Genomic DNA, 16675 nt, shown 5'->3' on the forward strand with positions numbered 1-16675 from the left:
TTGTTTTTTGGATTGTTGATGTTTTGTTTCCCTCTAAGCAATTGGTTTGTTCTGTTTTGATTTATTTTCCACGGTTCTAAATTTCTCTGTGGCTTTCAGGATTAGAAGGCAGCATTTACATGGCAATTCTTTTAAAGCATTCTGCAGTGTTAACACAAGAAATACAAACTAAAAGTGCAGCTGAAGAAGAAGGACCAAGGTAACTGCAGAGCATAATGTACTGTCATATTAAATCAAATGCAGTGTTGTATTTAGCTGAGATTTTAAATCAGTTAATCCAACAAATGGTTCTAAAATAGTCCTTGGCAATTGCACAGGTTGTCATCTGTGGATCTGAATCAGTGGTTTGAAAGTATCCCAGAATACTTAGAAGGTAAAAGAAAGAAAGACAGAAAACAAGAATAGCTCCGTGGATTGGAGCTCTTTATTCACACAGACCACCAGAGCAAAACCAAAAGGGTGGAAGAAGTTTGTATCAGGCAGAGTGATCAAAACAAGCACAATTTCAAAAGACAGGGATGAAATGGGCTTTTTCAGGTGTTTTGTAGCCATTCAGTGAATTAATTCAGTCCAGTCCCGTTTCTAAGTTTTTTTTGTTGCTCCTGTCACAGTTTTATTTACTCTGCACTCCTTTTTCAATGCAATATAAAGTTGTGTACTCCATGGAAACAGAACAACATAAGCTAGAAGAAAAGTCAGAAATGTCTAGGGCTGGCCCGAATAGTGGTTTCTGGCCTCTGGATATTCGTTCCGCCCTGGTGGGTGTCTTCAGCATTTTGTCTTGTGTTTATGCAACGAAGTGAAGCGTGACGTCAGAGTCGGCAGCCACCCGGCCATTCGGGTCGTGTTTACAAACACGAATGGAGGAGCCGAAATGAGCCGAAGAACACGGCGGGATGAACCGAAATGGGCCGAAGGCGCAGGGAAGAGACGAGCTCCGAATATTTTTGTCTGGGGGGAGGAGGGGGTGATCACATCAACATATGTGTATATGTTATAGACATATGTGTATATGTTTATGTGATCACAGGACGAGATGAGCCGATGGCGGAGGGAAGACAGTCACCCTGCATATTCCCCCCCCCGGACGTCTGACGGGGAGGAATATCCAGATAGTGCCGTAGCGAACGGATATTCGGGATATTCGGGTCCAGCCCTAGAAATGTCTTGGGAGAGCTGTAAATCATGAAAAAAGAAACATCCAAAGTATAATTATTTGACTATCCATTTTCTAAAAAAAACAAAACAAAAAACTAGAATCAACATGTAGAACATTTTTCCAAGTTTCCTAGGTACATGCCATAGATATTTGGCTAATTACTTTCAAAATGCGTTTCCATTCTTCTTTCCAGTCTTCAAACCAAGCCAAGGCCTCACAAACACCTCCCTACAAACTGTGTTGCATTTCTATTGTGATGTTTCCAAACTCCCTGCCACTGGTCCATTTCTTCTTTGTTTGTGGTCATCCACTTTCATTATCACTTCATTATGCGCTCTAGGAGTTTCTGCTTTAGAGGCCCCATAATGTGCTCTTCAAAGTGATCATTGATTGCTAGTCAGGCAGGCAGAGGGGGATAAATCAGTAAATGTATAGCACTGCTCCATAGATGGCCTGTGTAGCATACAAAAGGCACACAATAGCATACAAATCATTTAATAGTCAGTAAAAGTGATTTGAAGCTTAGATGCTATTTTGGCCCTGCAACAAATAGATAGACTTTGACTGTGAAAGGTCATTGGTGCGCCTTAAGGTTCCCAAGATGCAGCACAAGTTTCTCCACTTTACAGAGCTGTTCCTGAGCCTTCAAACAACAGGTTCACAGTCAAGTTCACAATTGTGAAATACAAGATCTGTGAGGTGCAGCTGACCCCGTAGCAATCATATCAAGGTCATCTAATCAGATCAATAGCAATGATCACTAAAGAAGGGTGTGTATGTGTGCGCCACTAAATGTAATAGATCAATCCTTATCTGCGCCTGCCTTGAGGCATTAATTTGCCTCTTCAACACACACACACACACACACACACACTCATATATACAGTACATACACTCACAGACACACGTGTCCGCTCATGCTTAGCTAAGCCAGATAAATGGGGTATTTGTTTTGAGTAATGGCTCGATTGGTGTGGCGTAAAAATCGATGCATCTTTGCAGAAAGTTCTTGGCGGTAGCCTTGTTATGTGCGATGTTAACATATCCATTTGGACAGCGTAGCTGAATGGGAATGGCTTTCATGTCCGCTCTCATACCCTCATAGGCGATGCAGAGAGGGAGAGCGCTTTTCATCAAGGACCTTACTTACTATTCCATCCACCTCCCTTTCTCTCTTTTACTCGTTTGCTGCTCTCCCTTTTTGCTTCTCCTTCAGCCTGTCTTTTATCTGTTGTTTCTATTGATATCATATTTCATTCTCTCTCCAGCTTTCCCTCGCCACACTCACTGTCTTACTTGCTCAGTCTTTGTTAGTTTTATCACTTTTTCTCTTTCAGAAAACACCTTTGACCATGTTTCATCCTTATTTATGCTTGCTTTAATAATCCGCTGTCTTCACTTTCTCTTCTCTGTAGATGTTCTGGCCATCGGGGATCCTAACCAGTCCACTATTCTGGCTGTGTCCATCGCTGGGGGAATTGTTCTCCTCATCTTCCTGGTGACCTGCTTCGTTGTCAGCGGAAGGTAGGGTTTACAGACAAGAAGTGACTGGAAATCACCCTTATCTGAGTCTTTTTGTCAAGATAGTAAAATGATGGCAAAGTACTGTAGAAGCCTTCTTAAATCCCATGAAAACACCAAATCTATAGAGGATATGATTTTATCAAGTAAATCCATTATAACCAAAGCCTACTACATGTTCGGCTTCCTCTGTGCCACAGGCTTTAATCGTTGTCCAAAAGCTATTTGAAACACAACCACGATTCACACTGTTGCTCTGGGTGACATGTTCTTTTGTGACTGAGGGCACTCCACTTTAATTGGAGTCAGTTTCACACCCTGCTGCTCACGAGCGCACCACATCCGCAACTGAAAATAGTCCCCAACAAATGTACAATGTCCTGTTTACACCACCATCGATGCACTGATTACAAAGCTCCATCCTTTGGTAGCGACATTTGTTAAAAAACAGCTGTTTAAAGAAATTATTAAGGATTCTAGATCCATTTTTTGTTATTTATGTCTACAGTAGGAGCCAGTGAGCTTGGAGAAAGACTGACTAATGTAACATCATTTCTTGACTGTATACAGAACATAGAATATCTTCAACTTCATCCTTTAAATTGGTTTTGTACAGTGTTGGGACCTCTGACAGTTATGAGCTTTTCATCCAACATGGCTCACTTTCTCACAAAACTACTGACAGCTGCATTCTCAATAGTTGTACATTATAGGGAGCCAACAAAGAGAGTTGGAAATCAATGAGCTTGGAGTGCAACCTCCAAGGTAGCACTGCTGAAAGTAACCAAGTGCAGAGGGACAATCTGGTAGCATACATTTGTGTAACACTGAAGCTGGTCTCTCTTCATATCTCTCTTTGAGGGATTACATGTGGGTGTGCCAAAGCTGGGGCCTCCAACTTTGACATTTACACGGCTGAAAAAGTTTAACTAAAGGCTGTGTTATTCTGTATGTGAAGAGCATGGACTCTCTACGATCGTCGTCTTTGAAGGTTAGACTGCTGTTAATGCTCGGTCTCAAAGAAGGCCACATGGAGCAAGGGAATGAGTGGCAGGAAGGAAAATAAAAAGAAAGCCAAGTGGTGAGAGGCCTGAAGATGAAAGGATTTAAGTTAGGAGATGGCTTTTTGGAGGAGAAGAAATGGAGGAGAGGAGAGGAGAGGAGAGGAGAGGAGAGGAGAGGAGAGGAGAGGAGAGGAGAGGAGAGGAGAGGAGAGGAGAGGAGAGGAGAGGAGGGATGACAGGCGTCTGTGATTTACCGTCCCTATAACCAAATGTTTATCCTCTACGAGTTCCAACTAGATTAGCCACATTTTACAAACTACACACACATACACATGCATGAAGACATGCACGTACTAATGTACACTCACTGAAAACATTAGTATTGATTGAGGTGATTGCTTATCAGGCTGAGTGCTCTATTCACTATTGACTAGGAGGGATGTAATCAGCAGAGACTGTACTGTGTGGTGCACACACACACACACACACACGCACACACTCGCACACGCTCGCACACACTCGCACACACACGCACACACACACTCACGCGCGCGCGCAGCACTTTCAGCACATGAAGGCGAACACAACATTTTTTTAATCAGAGTGGGATTACGGGCTTGTCCATCGAGGAAAAAAAAACACCAACCTGTTAAACATTTTGTGCTATGAACACACACGATGACAAACACACACTCGTCTAATCAGGTTTCACAGGCTGGGGAGGTGTTAACTAGGTTTTACTGAGGGGGTCGATGCACTGCCATCAATTTCAGGTCTCCCTCTCTTCCTCTTTCACTCTCTCTGTATCTGTCGTTCTTCCATTTAGAGGTGCGGACGCTCGGGAGGAAGCAGTGTTGATTACTGCTTTCTATTAAACCGCATCTCTCAAAATGAGTGCGTGTGTGCACACGGGTGCATAGGTGGAGTGTGTTAGTGACTAAGGGAAGGAAGCGAGGATCAAAGCTACATCACTGGAGAGGCATCAGCGGGGGGAGAGAGAACAAGAGGGAGCTCAAGGGGGGAGAGAGATGGACAGAGGCAAGGTAAGGGAGAGACACAAGTGGAGAATAAACATATCAGATAGGCAGTAGGAATGACAGACTGCAGCAAAGAGAGGGGGGAGGAAGTACATCTGAAGTATGTTTGCGCCACTAGAGAGCTACATTTTCAGATGGTGTGAAAGATAGAGAGAAAGAGGAGGGGGCTTGAGAGAGATGGAGGGAAAAGTAGATTGATGGAGGGAGAGGAGGAGAGCCGGGGGGAGAGGTGAGAAGATGAAAAGGTAGATTACAAATGAAAGAGGAGGAGGGAGGGCAGGGGAGATGATGGGTGGGCGATTGCACTGTTAGGTGCAATAGGACGGAGGTTTTTTGAGGAATTGGCAAAGAATCTGAGAATAATCTCTTCCTGGGTTGTCCATACCTCCTTCCTTTTTATCTGCTCCATCTTATCCATCAATCAGTCAAATTCTCGCTGTTATTTTACTCTCTGTGCTTCTGCTTTTCTCTTCATTTAGCTTGTTTCTTGGCTCTGAGGCTTTCATTTCCTGTTCTGTTCTTGAAATTTACATTTGGATGAACCCCCCTTTTACTCCGACACCCCTCATGGATCAGGAATCTGATGTATTTGCTGAAACCGGTACACTGTGGACGATGATTAAACTGGGACTGAAACTGACACGGAGAGTCAGCCAGGTTTTAATTGATTCTCCGCCAGACATTTGTAAGGCTCCTTTTCCTCCCAACATGCCAGCTGTTTAAATAATTTCCCCAATAATCACTAAGCCGCTCTGAGGGTTTTGTTCCTGTTTTACACCTAGTTCACCTATTGAATCCACAATCCCAAGCAGCCTGACAGAAGGTTCCTGACACTCTTTGCCTCACATACCTACACAGGTACCCACACACTCCCTGCAGCCCTTGCTGGCAGCGTACTGAACAGCTATGCCTCATAAATGGCCTGATTTGCAGGCTATTCTGTTCTGTCCTGTTCCCGTTTAATAAAGTGCTGTTATGCTATTGTTACCGCAGGAGGGAAAACATGAAAAAACATCGAAAGCTCCTCAGACACAGCACGGCGCTGACAAATCACACCAGTTATTGCTGCGTGCGTGCCATTATTGCTCGGCGAGTAGTGTGTGTTTGTGTGTGAAGTTGGTGCTTTTGTCCTCCTGAGGGTGCTTTGGCAGGCTGGCAGGTGCAAACGATGGGAAGCTAGCGAGCGACTGGCATAGCCATGGATTCAGCAGATGGCCTTTCACTCAAAAAGCGCCCCCCCCTTCGGTCCTCACTTTCTCTCACTCCTTGTTAAACATGTTACAACTTCTGCCTCCTAGCATCAGCGTTGGTGTGTGTGTTTGTGCCTCTGTTTTGTCTGCAGTCTAATGATTCTCCAGCCTTAAAAACCTTCTCCCTTGTTCTGAATAGCTGCAGGCATTGGTTTTGTGCCAGATTCCTGTGTGCTTTTCTATGTTCGTGTTTTTTAATGTGGGAGTTTTGGTGAGAAGTCAGCGTGAAGTTGTTCCATCCATGTCATGCCTGTTTTTTAAGCCTTCTCATCTGCTATGATACTCAAATTCTGCCTTTATGGAGTGCATCTGTTCTCAGAGCTACAGATAATCAGCAGGGCGTGAAAGGCCACAATCTGTTAAAGAAAATGTCTCAAAATCAGTAAAAAGAGTACACTTAGTTCAAAATAAAATGTAGAGCTTTTTGTTATTGAAGGAAAGTCAGAAAGTGTGGCTTACTCCCTTCCAATTGTTATTTTTATTAATATGCAGCATATTAAAACATATTATTCGTATTTGAGAGAACAAAAAACGTTTTGGAGCAGAGCATTAAAAAGAAAAGGCATTAGGCTAAGAGAGAAACATGCAAATAAAAATGATGCCAATACTAGCAGAAAGAGTTTTCATTCTCACTAACAGAAAGCGGTAACAGCTCCACCTTCCTAACACAATAGCTTGTCCTATTGATGTGCGTGAATGTTTGTGCGCGTAAGCTCTTTTACCTCCGCAGCATCTGTTGTGCTGCCCAGGGTTATTCTTAAAAACTTAATGACACAAAAGAGGAGAGGAAGGATGGAAAAAAAAAGGGAAGCATGTGCTAATGAAAACACGCTGCTGAGAGAAGAGAGAGCAGAGTCAAGAGGCAGTGAGAGACTCCTGAGAACCTGAAGAACTACAACTCTAATTGAGTGTAAAACGGCTCAGAAAAGTGTGTGTAGGTGTCTGCTTGTTTGTATTTCATGACAATGTGAGAAATTGAAATGAAAAACACCAACAATGGAAAATAGGGCAAGGTTTGTTTTAGTTGGGGGGAAAAAATCCTAAGGAAATGGAAAAACAAAGAACAAAAGGCACAAGTAATAGACTCCTGATTGCCAACTGGTGAATTTGGTGGAAGAAGAAATCCGCCAATGCATTCTCGTCCCTGTGGGTGGTGTTGGTCTGTTTGCCTGATAATAGCACTAATAATGATTTGGCAGCCAAAGGACTCTGTGCATAGAAACCAAAAACAAAACCGTGTGCGGAGGTGTGTGTGCATGTATGCGATGATGATGGTGATGATGGTGATGTGTGTAATGTCATTAGACAGATTTGTATGTGCTGCTTGGATGCCGGGTGCTTTCAATTAATGCAGCTAAGCTGTAGGGTGTAGCCAAATACAGCTTTGTCTGCAGAAAGCCGAGAAAGTAGATTACAAACACTGCAATAATAGCAGCTACTAGCCGCAGGTGTGAAAGTGTCTCACACAGGCTCTATGCAAATGAGCAGATGTTGCTGTGGGATTTATCAAATGTCCTACAAACATCACACAAATTGAAAAACAGTTTTTGTCCAGGGTTTTAAAGTTCATAGCGCCTGTGACTACATTTGTCGGATTCACTCGCACAAGCGCACGTGTTACGATCCTGACCTAATCAAGTTATGTCGGTGCAGCAACATCATTAGGGAAATTAGTTTCGCACTGATCTACACACACCGATCTGTTGGCAAATATAAAGACACACTTCAGTTAATGATACAGATGACATGCTCTTCTCTCTCTCTCTTCCCATCTTTTCGCATTTGACCTTTCACCAGGTTGTACATTACGGCAATTACCAGAGACCTCACTTCTGTTTCTTCACCTTCTACCTTCCCTCTTTTCCTTCCTCCTTCCCTTTCATTACCACTCTCTTTAATGAGAGCCACCGAAATGAGATGTATCCAAACAGGGTGTTAATGAAACATAGACAGATTTATTAGTCATAACTCCTCAGCTAATCATTTCCCCCCTTCTTAATAATTAGCCCGAGCTGAGTAAATCTTTTCACAGTGTGGTCAGAGAGTGTTGAGCTGCTGCCAGACACGTCCAAGATGGAGCGAGAGGAGGCCGGGAGTAGAAATCTTACTCACTTCGATTCCTGAACGCTCGGTTACATCAGTCGGACTTTTTGTCAGAGTTTGTTTTTTTCGCTCCATGCCGTTTTGACTCTTAATTAATTATCCACAATCAGCTCTTATAAACCTCAGTGTTTATTAGCAGCCGAGCAGTGAATGCGTTTTTGTTTTTCGGCCCGACGAGCGAGGCTTAATTTTGCTGTGAAATAATGAGAGAGAATTTAATCCATTGATTTCATTCCCAGTAATTATTTTTTATTTAATATCTTGATATTAAATGGAATCACCATTATCATGAGTGATGATGAGAGCAGATACCCACAGCAGGCTGTGTGCTTGTGTGTTTATATGCGTGTGAGTGATGGAGGATGGATGTGTCATTTCATTGTGTCATGCTGGAGGGGTGACTAATGATTTACTGATTTCATTTTTCTAGTCATTCTGATTAGCAGTGGGAAAATAATGTGGAGAGACAGGAAATGAAAGGGGAGAGGAGATGAGAGGTGACAAGAGGGGAGAAAAAGGGGAGGAGAGGAGATGAGAGGGAAGGAAAAGAAAAAGAAGCGGAAGACGATGTAGTATATTTCTGTATGAATGATCCCCTCTGACTCTTCCTGATCTCAGACTGTATCAATTTCTACTCTCGTTTTCTGGCCAGTAGTCAACTTTTAACCCTATAAAAGATGGCTAATCATGTGAAATAAATCCAGTAGTACTCCAGCAGAGAACAGCACACACTTGATTAGCTCTTTTACCATACAAGTCTAGTTTAAAAGGAGTCCAACACCACCATTCTTACACTACTTTGTTTGTCTTTGGTCCATCTCTTTAAGTTTTCAGTCTGTCCCACTTTGTTTCAAGGTTATTCCACCATCCATATTTACTTCACTCGCTTCTTTTCAACCCTTTCATGCCTTCAGTGCATAATCAGGCTTTTCATTCTGTTCTGCCAGAGTTTCCCTTCGTCTGATGTCCTTTTTGCTTCCCTTTTCTTTTACTTTCACCATGAGTTCTCTCTATTTTCCTTGTTCCTCCACTATCTCACTTTTCTTCTGTCCCTCAATATCCACTGCCTCAACCCTCCCACCTCCATATGCTTTTTCTTCCTTTCTCCTTCCCCTTTCCCTTTATCAGTCAGATTATCTCTCTGGCAAATCGCATTTCGTGAACTGCAGACTCAGATAGAGTATATTACACAACACAGTAGCATATATGTAATGTGATGACCCAGACCATTCTCTTAATTCCACACAGCACTGTCAAGCTCTAGCAGCCCCGGCACACTGAAATGACAGCAGAATCGCAGAGTACCCGTTTTAATTATCAGAAGAAGTAAAGATCAGCACAACTCGGTGCTGTAGATGTTGTCTCTCTCTCTTGCAGCAGCCTGGAGTCAGACCGAGGGGGAAATGGAACCAGCAATGGAGCCCGAGGCTAATAGACCAGTAAATGAAGACTTGGCATAATACAGAAAATATCAGAAAAAGGAGGAGGCCCGCTTCGTCACACTCACAAACAGACAAATGTACAGCCGTTATATTTGGGTCAGAAGATAGAATCACATTTCCCAAGTTTTGTTTGCCGCATTCAGTTTGTGCAGTGAATATACACGTACACAATACTTGCAACATATATATCTTACATATCACATACACAGTGGTGGAATATAAGTACATTTACTCAAGTACTGCAATTAAGTGCAGCTTTGAAGTACTTTACTTTAGTATTTCCATTTTATGCAAATGTATACTTCTGCTACACTACGTCTCATTTCTTTATCCCTTTATTTTCCAATAAAAATCTTGCATCTCCACATGTTTTGATTTTGAATGTTAGTGTTCCTTCATGGGTTAGGAAAATTCTCCTACTTCTAAAGCTAGAGAGACTATTTTTGAAAACTCCCAGTTGGATTTAACTGGAAAATGTCATTAAGATGACAAACAGGATGTTTGCCTGAGCTCTTGAAACGCTTGACTTTTTAGAAATATGTGGTTCTCACAGAACAGTACAGTGATTATTTTGTAGGTTATATATTCTTGCAGCCAATACTCGAAATTAAAGTACCCAGCAGTATATGAAGTAGTTAAAAAGAGGGTCACCTTCCACACCTGCAGAAGTAAAGTGCGATATCCACATTAATGCAGTCATTAACATCATAACATATATAATATCTATTTTTCCATCCATCCATCCATCCATCTAATAGAAAAACACTGTTAAAGGCATGTTTAACTAAACTTTAAGTACATTTTAACTGTAATACGTACATACATTTAGTTTTCATAGTATTGTTAGAGCAGTTTTAAAGGGGCACCGAGGAAGATTTTAGCGGAAATGTAGCGTTGCCTACATTTCCTGTGAGCCTCGGCGCGCACTGTCGCAAACTGTCATAAACGAGCGAGCCTCAGGAAAGCTGGCGGAGTTGAAATCATTGTTGAACAATTACGTGTGTAAATGACTCCGCGGTCTAATGTTGTAAAACCGAGTTGTCAAAGCTGCTCTGAGCTACGGAGTTAACCTAACGTTCGGTAGCTCCGAGCTAACGTTACATTAGCCAATACCCACACAGTGTTTTTGCCACAAAGTTAGTCAACTAAACCAGTCACAGTCAAACGAATCCCATAGTCTACCAACCACACATCGCAAGCAACACACACAAAAGACAAAAGAATTGTATCAAACTTACAAAGAGCTAAAGTTACGTACCTGTCTAGGAGAAGCACAGCCAGCTCGGCATCTGTTTTGATTCCTTTTTGTTCCCGGAATTCTCTCCACCTCTGAAATGCCTGTCCAAGATGAACTTTTCTTTTGATTCGTTGTCGATCTGACAACCTTTTTGCTTGCAGACTTTGCTCCTTTCGCTTCCTTTTGCGCTCCATGTGTGCCATCTTCTCAACCAACTCTCCACTCTGCTACTGCTAAAAACAACTAGCTCCGCTCTGCTACGCTCTGTCAGCGCACGCGCACCGTATTTGATGTAAATCGCTCCGTCTCACAGGAACTTCTGGATGAGTCGACAAAAAATTAATAAAATACAAATATTTACAAAACCAAAATGATTCATGAATCGAAAATGGGGGCATTAATAAGTGTAAATAACGAAGATTCATCCACATTAATATGAGACTTTGTTACTAGCATAAAAATCTTCCTCAGTGCCCCTTTAAGAAAAAAATTCTCCTACCACTGCATATTACATATTCTCGAAACTGAAAAGGCCACTGTGCAATAGTCAGAAGGCGTATAAACAAGAAATAGAAATGACAACCATAAAAATATTTAAAATTCAAATACATGTAAAATTAAAATATCAAAATGTAAAATGGCCCAGTAAGGTTAGCTGTTTTTTTTCCCCTGTTTATGAAAATCTACATACATCACACGTGCAAAGCAAACACAATAGGTGATCTACAACAGTCAGCACTGATGACCTGCAATAATGATGTTGTCAGACTGATTATATTAATTCCAAATTTACAATGAGGGTAGATTTGACCATGATGTTTGCACCACATATATGGAGGTATCAGCTGATGGAGAGAGAAAGCTTAACAGAGTCGGAGACATTCAGCATTCACCTCATGAGTTGACCTCTGTGTGCGCCTGTTTCTTCCAAGTCAAGTGGACTGAATACTCCGAATTGTCTGTTTGAGTGAATCTGAGTGTTTATCTAGCTTGTGTTTGTCTTGTGATGGACTGATGACCTGCCCGAGGTTTCTCCTTAGTCTCTGGTTAATATATGCTGGATCCACTTTTCTGTTATCTTGAGCTAACATAAGTGAGTAAGAGCAATGAATAAATATGGTGTTTTTTCAGTGAGTAAATGAAGTTATAATTTTAACTGCTTCTCCGCTGACTGGCCTCATCTTTTCCCGTTTACTGTTATGCTGTGCTTTACTCGAGAGCTACAGCTGTAGATGCATTCTTCCTTTCTCAGTCTTATAACATGTCCTGCAGCCATTCTGTTTCCTGACCCTCTTCTTTTTGTCATCAGCTCTTAATCTGCCCATCGAATCTGCTTTCTTTCTCCATTCTCTTCCCTTCAGGGCTGAACTATGAGCTGATACTATTGTACTTGTCCACTGTCCTTGTTAATCCTCCATCCATGCAGCCTATATTTGACTTCTCCATCCTTCTTTGTTTGGCTCATCCCCATTGTAAAGATTTTACATCTGCTCCTTGTTGCTTTTTCTATTTAGCCTTTTTTCCTCTTCGTGCCACCTTTTCTTTCTCTTCCACTTTACCTTGGGCTCTTGTTGCTGCAGCACACACACTGCCCCACCTCTCTTTCTGCCCACATCCCTTATGTTAACCTTCCAGTTTCTATTCCTATGGCTGCCTCCACGTCTCTCCTCGCTCTTCCCCTCCATCTGATTGCTTGTTAGTTGGTATGCAGGCTTGGACCCCTATTGTGCATTCTTGCCTGTCAGCACTCTCTTTTTCCATCTCCCCCTTTCTCTTTATTCCTCTCTCCAGCTCCTAGTGTCCATTCTTTCTATCAAACAAAACAAAACAAAAAAAAAAGCACAACCACATAGAGAGCAGAGGACAGGGCCTGTTTAAAGAGGATAAATGCTGTCTTGTAACTAGGAAAGAAAGAAAAAGAAGATATATGGGCTATTGGACAGAGGGATGTTTTCACATATAAGAAGAATTTAAAATGAATTAAACACCCTGGAGAGATAAAGGGCAGCAAAGGAGAGGAAGAGAGCGGGAAATAGGGGAGTGGCTCCAATGACAATAATATATGGATGGAGGTTTATGAAGGTGGAGGCTTGCTAGCAGAATGACAAATGGGTCTCGAGTGACAGAGTATTATATTAAAAAGTAAATTGATATGCAAATGTGGAGTGTGTGGCTTTGGAGGACAGGGATAGCCTGTTGTCCTCAATGAAGTGGAACAGAGAGGCAGAGGGAAAGGTGAGAGCCCGGCTGTGATAGTGATATCGCAGCTCATTAATATGTGTGTGTTTCCGCGTGATGGGTGGAGGTGAGTGTGCTTTAAGTCATGTGAATACACAGCCGTAGGTATTTACACCGTACGAGCCGGCAAAGTGTCGTGCAGCTGGATGGCAGTGAACTGGAACGGTGAATGGTAGTGTTTAATGTCACACTGCGGTACGGCAGGACAAAGAAACAGCTGGTGGGAAATGCAGGGAGACTTTCGCATTATAAAGTCTGTTCCAGCTCAGGACCCAATGAATGTTCATACAGTAAAGTAAATACCTGTGGCATGTAAATCAATAGCAGGACAGCAAGCCATTCAACAAGACTGTGTGGTGAGCGCGGCCACGTTTTGTTTTGTTTTTTTGGCAGCTGCATAAAACTAAATCAATTTTCAGTACATCTAAATTATATGATGTGCACAACCACATATCTGACAAATCATGATTAATTAGAACATTTAGTGCTATGTTGCTATGTCAGAGTAGTTTAGGCTTTAGGTAACTAACTAGCTTCTAGTAAAAAGAGGTTCATGTTGTTAGTCAGGACTAATAATGCAATGAGCATACTGCGTGATCTTGTGTGAACAAAACACAAAATCTTAGTGCAAGCAAGCATTTAGAGGCCTGGAAGGAAAAGAAGAGAATGATGTTAACTGTGAGGCCAATTCAATATGCTGAGGCCCAAGCTACAGATTAACATTTGCTGGTATCCTTCACTATTCTGCTTCTTGGTTGTTCAAATGAGATGCCAAACTACACACACTAGTAGCAAGCAGTTATTCAAAGATAAACACATTTGGTTGATGTACCAAAAGAAGCCAGTTTTGGTTAAATGTTGACAGCAAGTCAGGGTTGACTTTGCATATTTAACACTGAAAACTTTCCCTAACATTAACCAAAGGGTTTGGCTTGCCTGTGACATGTTTCGTCGAAGCATTTTGCCCAGGAAATGAACCGTTTCAGCACAATATACTATATATAAGCCCCCCATAACAGCTGTTGGTTTGCAGTTTTCCTACTACTGCTCTGTTGCACTTTCGAATGTGAAAATTTCGTAAAAATGTCAAGTGTAAAGAAAAAATACCTGCGGCATCAGAAAATGGCCTCCACATTGCCCTCCCGAGTCCAATTCCAGTGTCTTTAATAGATGAATTACAAGTCAGCTGCATTTAGTCGAAGATATTAAATATCTGTTTCAAACGCGCACACCCAGACACAGCTGTCAGGGGAAAACAAAAGCCACAGCCATGTCAGGTTTTGCGCCATGTTTAAGACTGCAGCGCTAATGATTCATGACACTTCTAACTGGAAAGGAGAAATGAGTTGCTCTGTAATTACTATGGAAATGTGTTCATTTCCCATCAGACACACACACACCCATGGAGACACACTCACATTAACACTGAAACACATCCAGCAGTGTTGTGAAAGTGCTTCAAACGTGGGCGTTTTTGCAGAACACACACATGTACGTCTGTCTGTCTGTGTGTGTCTGTGTGTGTCCCCGCGGGATTATCACAGTTGGAGCAGAGGTGTGACCCATGTCCCCATTCCCCATATGTTTTAAACACATGCCCCAAAGCGCTGTGTGTGTGTGAGTGTGTGTCAAGGGGGTAATGATAGTCCCTTGGTGTTTGACTGGCTTGAGCCCAGCTGATAACCAGGTGGGGCCCAGTCCCATTTCACGAGAACATTATGCCCCCTCCTCTTTATCCCCAAATACCAGCAACCGGTCTCTACCCTCATGTATGTGTGTGTGTGAGTGTGTGTATGTGTATTCCCAAGACAGCCTATTGATGTCTGGGTTACACCATGCATTCAGCTGTGTAAAATCAACACAAGGATTAAACACCAAATGACTGAGATTTACTGAGCCCGGCGGAACCCCACCTTTCTCCATTTCTGTTGCACCGTGTGCCTAATTTGCAGTCACAGCGCAGCAGCCCATTTCTTCTCCACTCAGTATTCCTCTCCTATATTATTTTTGTGTTTATCTCATTTCGACTCTCCTTTCCTTTATCAAATCTTTGCTTGCTATTTCTTTCAGTCTCCATTTCTCTTCTGTCTTCCTCTCCACCGCCGTCTTAAATCACATACTGTGCGGTGCTGCAGATTCCCAGTCACTCCTGGACCTGAGCCCAAATCTGTTTATTCTCATGATGGACAGCCATTCTGACTGGATGCTGCTTTACTGTTATAAGACGATGAAGGAGGACGGGGTGAAAGGGAGGAGAGAAGACCCATGACCTTTAAGTCCTCTACTGGTCCTTTTTTAAACTTAATTGACATAAATTAACTAAAAATGTGTGCAGGAAAACATAGAAAAATACACAATAAACATGCAAAAACCCAGTGTAATTTCGGTAGACATTTAGCGTCCCCACCCCCCACACATTTGTTCTTCATCACTTTATAAATTACAGCCTTTTGTTTTCATGGAAGAGAGAATGTGAGGAGAGAGGACATGAGACTATGAAGTATTTATGGTGTAGTTAGTATGACTCTGCTGTTATATTTTATGCCTTTTGTCTCAAAATGTTTGTGCTGACTTTAAAGGAGCAGTAAATCTCAGAGACAGTGTTATGGATGATTAGCGTTCTTAACCCCCTGAACCTCCAGCGGTTTCTGAGCGATTTTTTTGTTCCTGTCACATTTTTACTCACTCTGGGCTCATTTCTCACTGCAGTATAAAGTCCTCTATGGAACGAGCACAACCATTGCTAGAAGCAGGAAGAGAACTCAAAAATGTGTTGTACGCAGCATAACAAAGTTATAATGCCATAAATCACAAAAAAAAAGGGGAAAGGTTACTTTGATCATGTATTATCATGTAAGTTAAAAAAAATGGAATCAACAAAGGTCTGCAGGTGTGTCATTGCTGGTAAAGATGGTGGCTTTACAAACTAAAGATATTTAATATTCAACTTTCTAATTTGTTTCTGTAGGCATCTACTATCTTGCTGTGTAAACGCAGCCTGTAGTTTAAAAGAATTCAGCCAAAAAGTCCCTGGATTTCAGACATGACTATTTGAGTCTCTAACAGCTTCACAGTTATGCAGAAAAGTGCAAAATTTTTAAATCTGTACATAATCTGGCTTATGTAATGGTTTATTTGAATTTTAAAAAAAATAGGGCACGTAGAATAAAGCAATTCTAACAAAACATAACTCTTTTAAGCCTAAACTGTGTTAAGTTTTCCAACAAAATGGCACATCAGAAATGAGCGGTTCAAGGACCGAAAGTTAAAAATCCGCAGATTCTTATTGTTTTTCTAGATGAATGATAAATGGTGTAATATTAGCTAAAAGATAACATGCCCTTTAAACCTGCTGGCAAGTTTCCAGGGTTCAGAGGCAGAGGCTCAACAAAGTAACTAGAGAACAGACTGTCAGAAACAGATGAGACTCACACAAACTCAGGCATGAATCCCCCCCGTCGGGTCTGTAAAACGGAATAAGTTTAACACTTCCTCACAGCTGCACTGCAGGATTGAGCTGATCAATTTGTCAATATTTTGTCTTGATCGCTGGACTGACCCTCCCCGCAGGGTGTGTGCATGTGCACAGAGGGGGGTGAGAAAAGGGCATGGAAGAGTGGGTGTGTGCATTTGTGTGTGATTTGTGTGTGCGTGTGTGATTTGTGAGGTTATTGAAATCAGTGT

At 42.0% G+C, this 16675-nt stretch overlaps 1 protein-coding gene across 2 annotated transcripts in view; it reads left to right on the forward strand.

The window, feature by feature from the left end:
* epha4b (eph receptor A4b) overlaps nt 1-16675 on the forward strand; it is a 100359-nt gene that overhangs the window by 56463 nt on the left and 27221 nt on the right. For both annotated transcript variants that reach the window (XM_051953230.1, XM_051953229.1), the window contains exon 10: nt 2575-2683. In XM_051953230.1, coding sequence (XP_051809190.1) covers nt 2575-2683 — 109 coding nt within the window. The remainder of the gene's footprint in view (nt 1-2574; nt 2684-16675) is intronic.

The sequence above is a fragment of the Acanthochromis polyacanthus genome, chromosome 9 (assembly GCF_021347895.1).
Source record: "Acanthochromis polyacanthus isolate Apoly-LR-REF ecotype Palm Island chromosome 9, KAUST_Apoly_ChrSc, whole genome shotgun sequence".
In the NCBI taxonomy this organism is placed as follows: Eukaryota; Metazoa; Chordata; class Actinopteri; family Pomacentridae; genus Acanthochromis; species Acanthochromis polyacanthus.